We start from the raw sequence: 15,488 nt of genomic DNA, 5'->3' as shown, positions 1-15,488 counted from the left end.
TACACCAAGTATAATATTAGTGTCTAAAAATAGCACACTTTTGAGTACATTCAAATGGAATTATATTAAGTATACTACAATTAACTGAAATTATGTATACTTTTATATACTTTAAATAACTCTATAAACTAAAACTTTCACACATAAACACATTACGCAATTATTGGATGTTTGACAAGAGGCAAGCATTTAGGAAACCTTCTCTCTTCTTCAGTGGACTCAGAATCCAGTTTGTTCATCGTCACTGACCTCAAAGGCTTTGTTAGTTTTTCCATCAATGTTTGTATCGTACGGATTCTCCATGCTGTCTTTCTTTGCAGATTTCCTACAAACAAACATGAAACACAACATGTCTCACAGTTATGGAAGCCAATTTCTCCAACACGGTAGAAATAGGTCACACTCTCGAGTCCATAAACACTCACTTCTTGCGCTCTTTGACACCAGAGATGACAAGGTAGACGCCAGCTAGCACCACGACTCCCATGACAACCCCAAACACCACCAGCCACACCGTCACCGGCTGCTCCACGGGAGGGGCCAGTGTTGCTGGGATACCCACAAACTCCAACGTCTTGTCATCCAATTTGAAGGCCTGGTTGATTCGGCCTCGACTTAACCTGGGATCAATATCGAAATGGATTTATTATTGTTCACACCTATTTACTGTCTCTATAGGGAAATGTCACACAGAGTTGATTATATCAATTATAGAAGGAAGCAATTTAACTGGAATTCTTATGTTAGAAATTAGATAAAGGCTAGACTACAGCTCTGTGAGGCTTTCAATGGGACCTATTGTGCTCATTGTCGGGTTCATAATTGTATTTTAGGTTTCTACTAGAACATGTTTACATGCTTTAATGTAAAGAAAAAATATTCACTTTATTTTTCTCATACTGCCCATGGCTGCCGCACCTCTGTCTTAGAATCTCTGTTGTAGCCCCTGTCTATTAACAGTAAGCCCCCCTCCCAAAAAAGCACAGCCTGCTCTGATTGAGAGCTACTTGTAGCAGTGTATGTAATGTAAACACTACAGTAATGTGCCTGTAGCAAATGACCATATAAAGAAATCTGACACGGTTGACGTGAGTTTGAGCTGAGAGTAGAAAAAACTGTTGAAAGCGGAGAGTTCAGAACAGTGTGGAATCTGAGGTCATTAAGCCAAAGTAGTGGAATGACACACCAACATCGCAATTCCCAGAAACGTCATTTAAAATCATTCAAAATAAATTGTATTAGCTCGACTAGTGGAGCTCCTTAGTCGGTGACACATTTACGGTAACACAAAACATGTATATTGCACTTAGTGTTTTAGAAATATACTCTATGTAATCAAAATACCCATGTGTGTTGATTAAATAAAGCTAGTGCCTCACCGTATGGCAGCCTCCACATTATCCTTTGGGATATATACGGTTGGACTTGATGGGTTGGTGACCACAATGTAGAAAGAGATTCTGGGAGTCTCTTCATACACAAGGACGTTCTCTGATCTGCAGGTACAAACCAAGAAAAGCTCTCAAACAAATGTTGTAAAAAAGATATTAAGAAGGAAAACAAAGCTCCATATTTTGTGGTCCCAATGGTGATACTGACGTGAACTGAAGGGTCTCGTTCTTTTGGCTGTAGTACTGCCTCAAAGCGTACGCAATGTTGGCCTTGAACAGGTACCGCTCATTGGCATCCCAGGAATACTGAAACACAGTTCATTTGATTAATATTGGCCATGATGATGATCAAACAGACTGAAGTTCACTTTAAAGGTGGAAAATTAACTTTTTACTTTTAATTAACTACGTTTAGTCAGATATTGTAACTCTAATACTGTAATAACTTCTAATAATAATAATAACACATTTATTTTATATAGCACTTTAAAAGGTAGTGAAAAAAACACAATAACAATAACTGGGGCCCGTTTCAGGAAGGAGATTTAAAAAAAATCTGAGTCTAACCCTGAATTCTGAGTTGATTTACCTGGAGATGGGAAACTCTGAGTTTTCGGTTGCAGAACAGCTGATTTGAGTTGGTTCAATGAACTCAGAGTAGGTTGACTCAAAGTTACCACCACAATGAAAAGGAATGACACTACGATTCACCATGGCGATAACCACAGACAAATCTGTCGGCACACTTTACCCCTCTGGAACTGGAACTACTCATGCGCACATGAGTTTGAACATATGTGAGAACATTGCTGCTGGAGTCTATGCGTAAACTCTAATATAGTGTATTCATTTCATATTTAATCATAGGTAGCCTATAATATTACTGGTGAACACTGGAATGGTATTACACCCTATAATTTCATTTAAGTGCAATCCTGCGGGCGAAAAAATAACCTACTACTAATCCCATTCTGAGGTTGCAGCACCATGTCATTAACAGAATTATAATTTATAATCATTTATTTCTTTTTAAAGGCTCTCACTGGTTTGCGTCCAGGGAACACTAAAAAAACGTTAAAAAAACGTTTCAGAGCAAGGCACCCTTTTTGCCATTTGCAAAAAACATAATGCAACACAGAATCTGCTGTGATGTAAAAGCATGTCCACGATGGGTGATATGAGGACGGATAAGGTATCTACATATCTGATCAACTGTGGAGAAAAACGATACCTCTCAAATAGGTAAGCTAGTATCTGAAAATGAAAATGCATCTTATAGTCGGGGCCTCATTATCATCTCCCGACATATGTTTAACTCCCTGTGAAGTAATACAGCTTCTTCATCAACGGGATCATCGACAAAAGGATATGCTATGTTCGAGAACATTTTTTTTTATAGTCTGCCTAACAGTTAATAAACCAACAAGTTTTTGCATTCATGCAGAGGACAACACTGCTCTAAAATGTACCTGATACAGACTGAATGAATGAATGAATGAATGAATGAATGAATGAGGAAATAAAAAAGAGCGCTGCGTTAGAGGGAGGAGACTGAGAGAAACTCAAGGTTTACTGAAGAAAACCTGCTCCCGACCAGGTTAGGTTCACTGACTCTGAGGTTAAGGTTACCTCTCTTTCTGAAATGGGCTGGAGTTACCCCTCCTTCTCAGTTTTAAATAACCTCCCTTTCTGAAACGGAAAACCCAAAGTTTTCCTCATCTCAGGTTTAACAAACTCAGAGTTTTCACTAAACCTGCTTTCTGAAACAGGCCCCAGATCGGTAACAGGATCAGTTTAACAACAACAACAATAACAATGATAATGATTAATATAACTCACAGCGTTATCGCCCATGGCAGCCTTCAAACTTATCCTTACTTTAATGGCATACGATGAATCTGTAAAACAAAATAATTAGTTTGATGAATTAGGATTTTTTTTGTTAAACACATTTCTCCCTTCTTATTCTCAATATTTCATCAAATCTTCACAAAACATGGCATATAACACATTTGGCTGACTGTGAACACAACCCATGCATTTGTCTTTGGTTATCACCATAAACCGAAAATTAACGGACAGAGCATGTGTGACGTCATCCATTGGTTTGTAGAGATCTGCTATGAGTCGTCGAGATTGCCGTTACGGGCGCAGCCATCCTGGTTGCGGACGATTTTCGACGAGAGGGAGGAGCCACGTTACGTTACACACTTTCACTGTCAATCACATCATAGCTACGCCCTAAAACACCCCCTGCTTTATCGCCGATTTTAAAATCAAGGAGACCATAATTAAAAAAAATTAACATCATTCTGTGTTGCGGAAGACTTAAAACTAGCGATTGAGACCATAAACTCATTATGAAAATGTTTACTGAGGTAATAAATCAAGTGAGAAGTGGGTCACTTTCTCATAGACTTCTACAGAAACCAACCTCCTTTTTGCAACCACATGTGTCCCCCCCCCACCCCCCCTTGCTGGAATTCAGGTAGAATGCAGGTTTAAGGCACTTCCACATTTGCAGCACTTCGGCGAACCGGATGCTTTGTCCATTAATATTAACAGCCTATGGATATCACCAACCTTTTGTCTAGAATTGGTTCACAAAATGTTGTTAATGTTACTGCCATAACATCATCCAATAGCAACCAATTTCTGGATAACCCGTACCATCAGGGACAGTGAACAGATCTCAATACAATATAATGCAATAGAGGGAGCAATAGTAAAATTATCAATTGAATATGGTTTAGTTCTTTCAAATGTTGTAAGCACGTGCCCCCTGGACATGAGTGTTATAAAGCACTTTTGGGGCTTATAAAATTTACAACTCATGGTGTACAGAATAAAATTTCAAGGAAATTGCAATCACACTCATCTTCAGGAAATACACATTCTAGTAAGTAAGTTCTGTGGTTTGGTCATGCACATATTTGTCATGAAAACAGTAGTGACTTAAAACTGTGTTTTTTCTACTTCCTTAAAAATGTCATTAACAAGCAAATGTTTCACCAGACATAACATCAAGTTCTTTTTTGTCACAATTTATTAAGTAATGATTAGAGAGTTGTTTGTCCACTCATATAGTTTATATGGCTCTGGTGCAGCTTTTCAAATGTTCAATTAACTGTGTTTGGTGTTACTACATAAACACAATATGGCAGTATGAACCCAGACAGCATCCACCCAGATTAGTTTGCTGTGCAGGAAACAAAGCAAAACTCACTTATTGACACATTAAACATTCTTTGGACGTACAAAAACCAAAGTGTAAAAACAATACATTGTGGTTTTAGGTAATGTGCTGGACTATGGTTGCCTGGCAACTTTGTGGTGATGACAAGACGTTGGTGAATTACTGGGCAAGAAATAGTCCGGCATATAACCTCCCATGAAACCACAATGTGTGCTGGTACAGAGCCAGGCTAGCTGTTTCCCCCTGTTCCCAGTCTTTGTGGTAAGCTAAGCTAATAAGTGCTGGCGGTATAGCATCATATTTACCATCACTCTCAGAAAGGAAATAACATAATACCCAAAATGGCGATTATAATTAGAAAATGGATTGTCATTTTAGTGGTAATGCTCTTCGATATGAGTACCTTTTGTACTTACATGGATCTATTCCTGTCTTCCAGCCTACAGTCCTGTTGTGTTTCTTGTTCTCGGCCTTCAGCCAGTCATGGAGTGGTTGGAAATAGTCCAACAGGGGGCGGGCTTCCATCTTAAAATCACCGGATATCGTATGCAAAGCCCTGGTCCAGGACTTGGACCTGCCAAGCTCTAACATATTCCTAACAGAAAACATTGATGATGATGAGGATGAGGATGAGGATGAGGATGAGGATGAGGATGAGGATGAGGATGAGGATGATAATGATGATGATGATAATACATTTATACATGTGTACCACAATATTGTAATATATAATGTGCAATAGCAAAACAGGAATGAGACATTATTTCCCTTTTGAGTTCAAATGGTTAGATGGGCTAACCAAAGAGAAACTATATAAGTCGTTCATAGAGATAACCAAAACAACTGCGTCTGATTCTGTGACAGCCTTTAAAGAGGAACAGAAAGTCGTCCGTACCTTAGTTTGGTTCCTGCTACTGTAGAATTGGTAATGTCACATGTAGATAAGGCACCAGGATGATTAGCTGCATCACAGAGAGCTTTTTGGAACTGAAACTGGTAGATGGTTCTCGTGAAGTACCTGTTTTTACAACCACCGACAAACAAAGACACATGGGTATACCAAAGCTGGGGCTATCTTCAATCATCTGTCTTTAATCACCTCTCTCACAGCTCTACTACTCAGCTACTCCATCTTCCTTGCAAGGGTGTGTGATTCTTAATTTCGGCCTTATGCAGCCAACAGGCACAACCAAGAGTAAAGCTCAAATACATCCAAAGCAAACGTCAAAAACGTAAATGTTTTAGCGCTTCTTGTTCACTCCCTGCCCACCAGCTTTGGTTGCTTGTGCAATGCGAGCTGGCAGGTCATGAATACTCTAAAAATGAAATGTCATTGTCATGTGTACGTGTCATTACATGGTTTAATCGGTTTAACGTGGTGTTTGACATGTTAACAAAGGCAGGTTTCACTGTAGCTCTCTTTTGGGCAGAATAAATCCCTATAATAGAAAACTAGCATGCAAAAAACATTTATTTTAACAGATCAATGTGAAAAGTGAAAAGAAAACAGTGAGTGGAGTAGTTCATCAGAAAATAGGAAAACATAAAAAAATGTTTTAATTGAAATATGTTTAAAAAAAGTTTGATTAACCATGACAGAACTAAAAACATACAGTAACCCTCTTGGCAAAGCTGATTTTGAGAAAATACAGGTGTTATACTGATGTTATGCTTTTATTTGCTTGAAGTGCAGCTTTACAGCGGGAGTGTTACCTGATGAAAGAATAGTCTCCAGATACATGGAACAGAGCAGGCGGGTCACAGTAGGTCTCGTCTCTCGGCACTGGCTCCACCACCCCCACCAGCTCCCTCCTGTTATGACAACAGAGTCAGCACTGATGCACGCCGATGCTGAACCACAAAGACTTGCAGTAAAGCAGCCGCTGAGGTAACGCAACATGAAAAGCAACGATACTTGGCCTGCAGTATGTCCACTTTTGATGTAATGCACATACTTACAGTGATATTGGACAGTATTTTTATTTTTTTACAGACTGCACAAATTAACTGGATTAATAAAAGAAGCTTCATATAGGTATCTGCTTACTTCATCTCCCACCAGCGCTTCATCCAATTATCCTTGGTGATGTTCCCTGCAAACACCTGCCACCTCCATTCCTCCAGCATGTAGGTGAACGGCAGCGTAGCCACGATGGTGAGCGCCTGTTTCAGCAGGAAGTTAATCTCTGTTTCTGCAAGACAAAAGAAACAGAAAATAGTTTATGCTATCAAAAGTTAAAAGTTTCAGGTGGCTGCCTGTTACTGGTCTAAACATCATTTTTAGAAAGGTTTAGAAAAGACGATGAAACACAACACAATTTCTACGGATAAATATTGTTGTTTTTCGGGACACTTCAGCAGAACCCAGAAGTGTTTAGCACTCTGCGTTTGATATGCTATTCATAACACCTATATCAGACGACGTAGATGACAGTTTGTATAACAGCAAGCAGAAGGCCCAAGGTCAAGTTATGCTTGGTTATGTGGTTTCACCCGAGTAATCAGGTGAATTCCGCTGTGATGGGTCTGTCTTGTTGCTCCAACAGTGCTGAAGATATTTTTAACCTACATGCCATTCGAGGGCAAGCAACCCAGAGACACATTACTCATACCTGTTCTGGTTTGTTCAGAACTATATATATATATATATATATATATGCCACTGTCACTTTGGTGATTTATATTGGTTTAGGCCAGGCAAATAAAATTGCATTGTCTTTAATGGGTTAAGAGAAAATGTATCAAAAGTTAAACCTGCAATAACCATTGGCCATTTGGGGGCAGTGTTAGCTTGGCACTGACATATTATCTAAGTTGATACTGTATGGCAAATGTAGTTGCTAGCAAACAGCTGGCTTATTTACACATCCAGCAGATGTGGAGAAACCTAAGCAGACATTTGAAGTCAAGTCTCTGGCAACTTGATGAATGGAAGCCCAATATTCACTCGCGCATACGCAATCTTTACTCCTTTATCTACGTCAATAAGCAGGCTTTGGAAATATATGAACTTGTTGTATGACTCTCTTAATAAATAATATCTGCTTTTTCCTTGTGACAACGGCAGCTAAAATTAGCTATTATTCTGTCTCGTTTAAGCAACAAGGAAAAACAGCTCCATACGAACAAAATACAAGGTGCACTGAGCTGCTGTAGTATTTATCTGATCCACAGTCATCAGTTCAACCACAGAACGATCTGTGTGGGTGAGGGAGCGGCGTAAATGAGAGCCTGTGGAGACAATTATACTTTTGTCTCGCTCATAGTTCATTAATATGATTCATTGATGTCTTTGTGTTGGGTTATGGATAGCTGTAAGCTAAATCTAGTTAGACTGTTATTGTAACTGAACTGCACAAATGCACAGCTTATTCTTCCTCTTCTTCATTTTTGGAAGTTACCAGACAGCTTCAGGTGCGTTAGCACCTCCTTTTGGACTGTAGGAGGGCCCAACCTTGAATTCCATGTAGATGCATGAACAGCATGTGTAAATGAAAGTGTCTTAAATCTCATCGGAATTTGATCCATATACGAGACACTTGAAATGACAAAAGTAAATGGGGCCACGGTCATTTCATCCATTGTAAATATAAAACTATTGATTATAGCATGTTTAAAGTTTCGGAGAGCCAATATTTCTTTGGTTTGATAATTGTCAGTGTTATCTACATCAATAGTACCCCTATCATAAATGAAGCCAGGAGCCAGGAGATTGAGGCTCTGCAGGTGTTTGGGCGTCGCGGCAGAGAGGGACATGATTTCTCCGACAGCCTCGTGGAAACCCTCGTTGGCTCCGTCCCTCAGGAGGTAGGACAGGTTACGGTAAGCCATCTGGTACTGGTTGTGACCCATCTCATGGTGCACTGTGAGGAAGTCGTCCATGTTGACCTTAGTGCACATTTTGATCCTGGAGACATCACAGGAGAAGTGTTAATGTCAGCAGGTATATTGTGTGATGCAGACATATCATGATACCATATCAGAAATATTATACCAATAAAACTGCGCAATAACATGTTTCTGATGAGTCAGATATAAACACTTGAGTCCAATGCGTGAATGCGAAAGTCTAATGAATACAGTTTAATTGAGCCAAATTGGCATTGGTGAGCCATGAAGCCTGCCTTTTGGAAAGAGTTATGTTTTGCATTTGGAAAAACTTTGTTGCTATAAATGGTCAAACCTCTAAAACCTCTTAAGCAACTACGTGGTTTAATATTTTACAAAATAAAGACTTTGGTTATCTTTATCAGCTGGAAAGAATGACTCAGAGATTAATCAACATCATTGTTCCAGCAAGTTCATAATTATGACTCTCATGTACTGATCTACAGTAAGATTTCTCAGAACACTGCACAAAACCCCTTCTAAATCATTTTTAAAAGAGCTGCGTATGCGAGTTGAGTCACCTGTCCCAAATGTAGGCTTTTTAAATACCAATATATACAGTGTATGCTCTTAATTAATAGCTCTGTACATAATAGAGGTTGGTTGAAGCTGCTCATACATAAGCTTATTGGAGATCACTTTAATCCGTTTAAGAGTCAGCAACTATCAGAGAGTTGGATAGATTTAGCTGTTTTTCTGATACTTGTTTCAGTGTGGCTGCATATGTTTCCACGTGTAAATATGTGCATGTCTGTTGATATATCATACCTAAAGTCCTCTCTGTTTCCCATGTCCCAGGCTGTGGGGTGACAGACCACCTTGCGTCCATCATCAGGCTTCACCAGCATGGAGTTATTCCAGAAGTTTGGGAACATCTTATACAGGCCCACAGACATGAAGAACTTCTCTGCTTCTTTGAAAAGCCTTTCCTCACTCCAGCCCTGGAATTCAAATTGACATTGAATAGACAGTTTCAGTTGCAATAGAGGATTTTATTATCTTGGTTGTTTAATTTCTTTTCCACTGAATGCATTATGTTTCAAAACTTGTTTTTAATACCACAAAATAACAAATTCAACAAAATTGTACTGCACCTGGTCCACCATAGCATTGCTGACATCAATATCTTCTTTATTAGGGAAAGGGATTGATAGAGGATAAAGGTTGGTCCAGAATCTTCCCCACATGTCACCTGAACAATCAACACTAAAGGTAATTACTTTCTACTCCACGTACTCCAAGTACACAGAGATGTTCTTTCGGAGGCTGCACCAATTTGTTTCAGCTAAACACCGCTTATAAATTCAAATTACATCTGTTGCATTTCTTTTTCCGTATTCTTGTATTGTTACATTTAAACAACCAAACAAATCCCTACACTTTTTCAGATTCATGTCTTTTTCAATATCTCAACAACACAAGCAATTTAAAGCTTCAAAATACATTATGTAAAACTCATTTTGCAAGCAGTCACTCTGCTTTTTCCATCCTCTTCAATCAAAAATAAACAAAGTGGTAGTGGTAGTCACACCTAGACAACAAATGAAGCCGTACACAAGTCCTGGACTGGGACTTAAAACTTACATGAAGGTGTATTCTTTAAATTGTGACATTTAATGCACCGTAAGATCATTTTGTAATTTTGGCTGATATTATTCTATTGTTGCACACCTGAGTTACTGTACAGATTTGCTGTTACATGTTGGAGTTTACAATTTGCTCTACTGCTGAATAACGGACTCCTTTTATACAATTTTCCTTGTATGCTTGTTTTGTTTTTTGGTAAAGAAAGACAAATCATACCCAGGAGGTGGGCTGGCAGAGGCCCTTCTGAATCAATGTGTCCTGGGTAGACTTCCATAAGCCTGGCTCTTACATAGCTATGCAGCTCCTTGTATAAGGGCAGGATCTGTGAAAAAATAAATAAAATACTGTTAATTACTTTGTAAAATCAATAACAAACTGTACATTCCTACCCTCGGGTAATGTAGACGTTCTGAATCACAAGACATACGATCCATTAATATTAGACGTGCCTCCTTGTATATAGAACGGACATCTTCCATCAGCTCATCTCTGGTGTACTTGTACTGAACTTCATCCTCAATGGTCTCATAGTTATATCTCCAGTAAGCTCCATAGTCTTCAAAACCTGTAGGAGTGTGTGTCAGAGAGGAACAGATCGAGCGAGATAGAAAGCAGACACATTTCAATTTAGAAAAAAATTTCACAACCAGAGGCTTTTTGGGTTTTTTTGGTAGAATTTTAGCTGACTCTGTTTGGCGTGTTGAACTAAGCCGTGGCGCTGCTAGTATTACATGAGTTAGAGGATATGACATACTTGGCCAAACTCAGCTCTTTAACTGTGTTACAAGAAAATCGTCGCGTATGATCACTGAACACCATCAGCTCTGTGTTCGTCCTATCCACAATCAGCATCAGCTTATGTCGGTGTAGTTCCTTGATAAGTTTATAGTCTTCTAGTCAAAGTATTTCCACTGTGTAGTAATTATTTAAGCTACATTAAGTTTCCACCCAGAATTAACAAGAGCAGGTCATTCACACATTAAAAACATTATACACCCTGGGGCGTCCTGGTAGCTCACCTGGTTGAGCGTGCGCCCCGTGTACTAAGGTTCAGTCCTTAATGCAGCGGCCCGGGTTCAAGTCCGACCCGCGGCCCTTTGCTGCACGTCGTTCCCCTGTCTCTCTACCCTCTTTCCTGTCTTAATCTGTCCTATCAATAAAGGCCAAAAAGCTCACAAAATAATCTTTAAAAAAAAGAAAACATTATACATCCTCACAAGCAAACATTTACATCTAGTTGAATATTTTCTTTGAGCTGTATCACCGTTTAGTTTGGCAGCTTCATTCTTCAGATCCACATAGTCTTCGTACAGAGGCCTCATCCTCTTCCCCACCACTCTCCTCCAGCCCTCCCACACATGCAGACGCTCAGAGTAGTCTATGCTGCTGGCCATTACATGTTCCAGGCCTGTAAACAGAAGAGCATGCAAGTCAGTGACAGAGTATATTGATCAAATGAATAAATGTTTTACTTTGTATCTAATCTGAAAAAAAAGTTTGCACTAAAACAAGTATGATGTGTGATATCAGAACTGTACTGTACTGTACTATTTTATTATAATTGATACTTCTATTCCACTACATTTTGGGGGGAAGGGGTGTACATTTTATTCTACTACATTTATCACACAGCTATATGCTGTATGTTAAGCACATGAACAGTTTATAAAATATGCTTCCCAACTGTTCTTGAAATGAGCTCCACCTTGACATCAGTAAAATGCTGCTCACATCAATGATAGTATTCCAATAATATATATGATAAATATAACACGTTGAATGGAGCCATTTGGCAGTATATTTTGATACCAATACTTTTACATAAGTAATATTTTGAATGCAGGACTTTTACTTGTAATGGAGTATTTTTCTATTGAGTTATTTAATGCAGGTATGAATGCATCATCAGCACTTCCTCCACCACTGTTTGATACTGGTCTGTAAAGGTACCTAAATAACTTTTTAAAAATACTCTATTACAGGTAAGATCATCAAAATTGGTGAAAATCTGAAAAATGTACTGAAAGTATCAAAAGTAAAAGTATTTTTTGTACAGAAATATGGCCTGTGCCTGATATATTACTACATATTACAGTATTAGATTGTTAATACTGATGTATGTACCCTGTAGTTTCCTCTTGGTCGATGTGCACCTAGCTCTTGGTCGATTTGCACCTAGTTCTAATACAAATCTAAATGACTAGTCTTTGCTGGTTTTGTGAAATATTTGGTAATATAACCTCCTTGGCCTCAAACAGTTATTGAACTTAAACCATCAGAACATTTTAAAAGGGGAAATCTGGTATTTCGTTGGCGGAACTGCTAACAACGCACAGACATCAGAACTGTGACAAAGAGTCCTAACCAGACACTGATTCTGCGTAATGGGTCAAAAGCCAAAAAGACTGGGATACAGTTAGTTAATCTTTAACAATTGCATTTTCTAATTTTTAAATTCTAAATCTTAAACTGAAAGTCACTAGTAACTATAGCTGTCAGATAAATATACTGTAGTAGAGTGAAAAGTACAATAGTTCGCTCTAAAATGTAGAAGTATAAAGTAGCATCATATGGAAACCCTCAAGTAAAGTACCTGGAAACATGCAGGTGTGATCCTGTTTTTAAATGTGTTTGTGGTTCAAAATTAAAGAACTAAACAGTATAAAAACAACACAGTTACCACAATGGATTACAGTATCTTGGTAAAATCTCGGTTAAAAAAACATAAAACTTATTTTCTCAGTGACTGTGTTAATCATAAACGGCTTTATCTGACTTTGACCGACAGTAGCCGGCAGCCGCGTCACCATAACCGGTCTTTAACAACAGAGTCGTACCTGGCTCCAAAGTCTGGCAGTTGAAGGGGTCGTCGTTGAGACACACTGTCGCTGTGCTGTAGATTGTACTCATCTCACTCATGACCTTACTGAGCTGAACAAGTTAATAAAAAAAAGAAAAGAAAACACAAGGATAAAATGTTAAGGTTGATGAAGCACTTTGGAAGCGTTCCAGAAGATGTGTCTTTGCAAAGAACATATTTTAAGACCTATCTAATCACATATAACAGAATGAAATATAACAATTGTCTTACATGTGCAGCTTTATCCGGGGATAGGGCACCAGAGCCTTTGTCTTGTAGCAAAATGAGCTGTAATTTGATTTCTGGATCCTTGATCTGGTCGATGGGGAATTTCAACGACTCTTCTGACATCTGGGTGTAGAATTTGCCCCAAATTTCCCCCTGTTGTGTCTGGGGAGGATGTAAACAGACACATCAAAATACCGTCTTGAGCAATCTAGAGCACCTATGATCTGTATTTTAAAGGTCTCCAAAAGCTTACCAGTTTATCGGAGTTCTCCTTTGAGATGTTGGTGTTGTAGGCCCATGATGCCAGCGAGTACTGGTACATACGCCGAGTGGCCTCCTCATCAAACTTCTGCAGGAACTCATTCGCCTTGTTCTCCACATCTGACTGAGCAGAAACAGCGCAGGACACAGCCAGCAACGCTACAAGAACCCGAGCAGACATCTTGGCTACTTCAGCTCCATCCACACACACAAACTAACTCTGAGAAGGAGGGACACTGTACTCTCTTATACAGTTTCAATCACCTTTTGTGCTGCCTTGACCTTTGGACAGCAGAGCCATAACTTAGGGTGTATCTGAGTTTTCATTTACAGATAGGATGTGTGGTGGCAAATTTTATTTTAACCATTTGTTTAATGAAATTGACCATTTGTTTAAAGATTGTTTTAAACCTCCACAAAATCCTGTTCCTTCCTGTAGACTTTTAAAGCATCAGAGGGGAAACAGCTACAGCAGTCAACTATAGCCTAGAGAGTTATTTAGTTTTACTAGCCTGAAGCTCCTCACATTGTTGTCTTTTGCTTAGATCGAAGTGGAGAAGGCCGATGACTGTTTACGACAGTGAGAACTACGTAGGTTTCTGTCTCCTGAGATAAAACTGTTGTTTAGGCTAATGAAAAGAACAGGAGCAGAGGGGAAGGTGATCAACTATGGCCATGCTAGAAGATACATTTAGAGGGGTGGCTTTAAGGGAGTCTCTTCACTATAAGATGTTTAGATTTTTAGGTTTCTAGTTAGGACGTGCTGCGGTACTTGTGAAACTGTATTAACATAAAATATATATAATACTAATATATAAATACTCAAAGACCAAACTTTGGTTTAATTCTCAAACAGTCGTTATTCGTTTTCATTTTGATCATTGATATTTCTAAACGCTGCTGCTTTCAAGGAAAACTTCCTCCACAGATGTTTCAGAGGAACAGTGAATGTCACTGCACGAGTCTGTGTTATATTTGATACATTATCAGTTACAAAATAGACACATAATCTCTTTATATATTTATATTTGTGTAGTAAGAAATTATTTTCATGATAACATACATCTAAATCTCTTGGCATAAAATTAAAAGCCTGTTACGAGCAATGTCTACATAACCATCAATAAAATAAATAAATAAATAAATACTCTGGACCACAGTAAAAAAAAAATATATATATATATATATATATATATATATATATATTGAAGGGAAAAGTCAAGATAACAGGAAACAACAGCGTTATACAAGCCTCCAACCTTATTATCTGGTGGTGGATTTCCCAGCACCAGATAAAATGCAAGTCACGCACTTTTAGGCCCTAAATGCTGATAAGAAATCATCAGCCACGGGGGCAAGGTTTTTTATTTTTATTTATTAACAACACCAATATATTATTTAATACTTTCTTTCTCTGCTACAAATCAATCAATAACATACTAAGACATAAATGAAATAAAGACTTGAATTTGACAGAATTGTTTTTGTATCCAAAGAATGTCTCAGTCTGGCCTCAGGCTACCATTTTATTTCTAAGCTTGACACTTAGTGCTCAGATTCAGGCTTGTTTTTGTATTTATCCATTTATTTATTTGGGCTTTTGGAGTGCCATTATCCTGATTGATCATGTTTCTATCAGAGCAGCAGATACACTCAAAGGCAGTGGACCTGTTTTACATCCCTGGGAACATCCACTTGGTGCAACATCGCCATCCTGTGGACGTAGTCTGTATCATCATGTTCATTTAAAGAATAGGTTTCGAGTCTGTCTTACTGTTAAACAATACTTACATGCCCATAATATTATTGCCTATATGTGTATATGTAAATCTTCATTGGTCCCCGTAATTGTTTTGTGTGTCCATATGAGCTGTGAAGCAATCTCTACTTAATGTGGTTCCAATTTAAGTGGCAAAATGACTTGCAACTATAGCTGTCACATCAGAATTCACCTCTGAGATGTAGTTGTGTAAAAGTATACATAAAATGCGAATACCCACGTAAAGTAAAAGAAACTTAAAATTGCACATAAGAACAGTACTGGAGTAAATGATAGTTTCAGATGCTTTACTTACAT

At 38.4% G+C, this 15,488-nt stretch overlaps 1 protein-coding gene across 1 annotated transcript; it reads right to left on the bottom strand.

The window, feature by feature from the left end:
- Positions 1-92: 92 nt before the first annotated feature.
- ace2 (angiotensin I converting enzyme 2) lies at positions 93-13,643 on the bottom strand. The gene is made up of 18 exons (XM_039796077.1): positions 13,404-13,643; positions 13,154-13,312; positions 12,900-12,993; positions 11,327-11,470; positions 10,512-10,627; positions 10,279-10,384; positions 9,570-9,667; positions 9,244-9,416; positions 8,268-8,494; positions 6,635-6,779; positions 6,301-6,399; positions 5,483-5,605; positions 5,004-5,182; positions 3,231-3,289; positions 1,600-1,697; positions 1,380-1,496; positions 426-620; positions 93-325 (listed from the first exon to the last, which is right to left on the bottom strand). Exons 1-18 carry the CDS (start codon positions 13,590-13,592, stop codon positions 220-222), a joined length of 2,427 nt encoding a protein of 808 aa, XP_039652011.1. The 5' UTR covers positions 13,593-13,643; the 3' UTR covers positions 93-219.
- Positions 13,644-15,488: the final 1,845 nt, after the last annotated feature.

This window comes from Perca fluviatilis, chromosome 3 (genome assembly GCF_010015445.1).
Source record: "Perca fluviatilis chromosome 3, GENO_Pfluv_1.0, whole genome shotgun sequence".
NCBI classification, from domain to species: Eukaryota; Metazoa; Chordata; class Actinopteri; order Perciformes; family Percidae; genus Perca; species Perca fluviatilis.
This window is presented reverse-complemented; position numbering and strand designations above follow the sequence as displayed.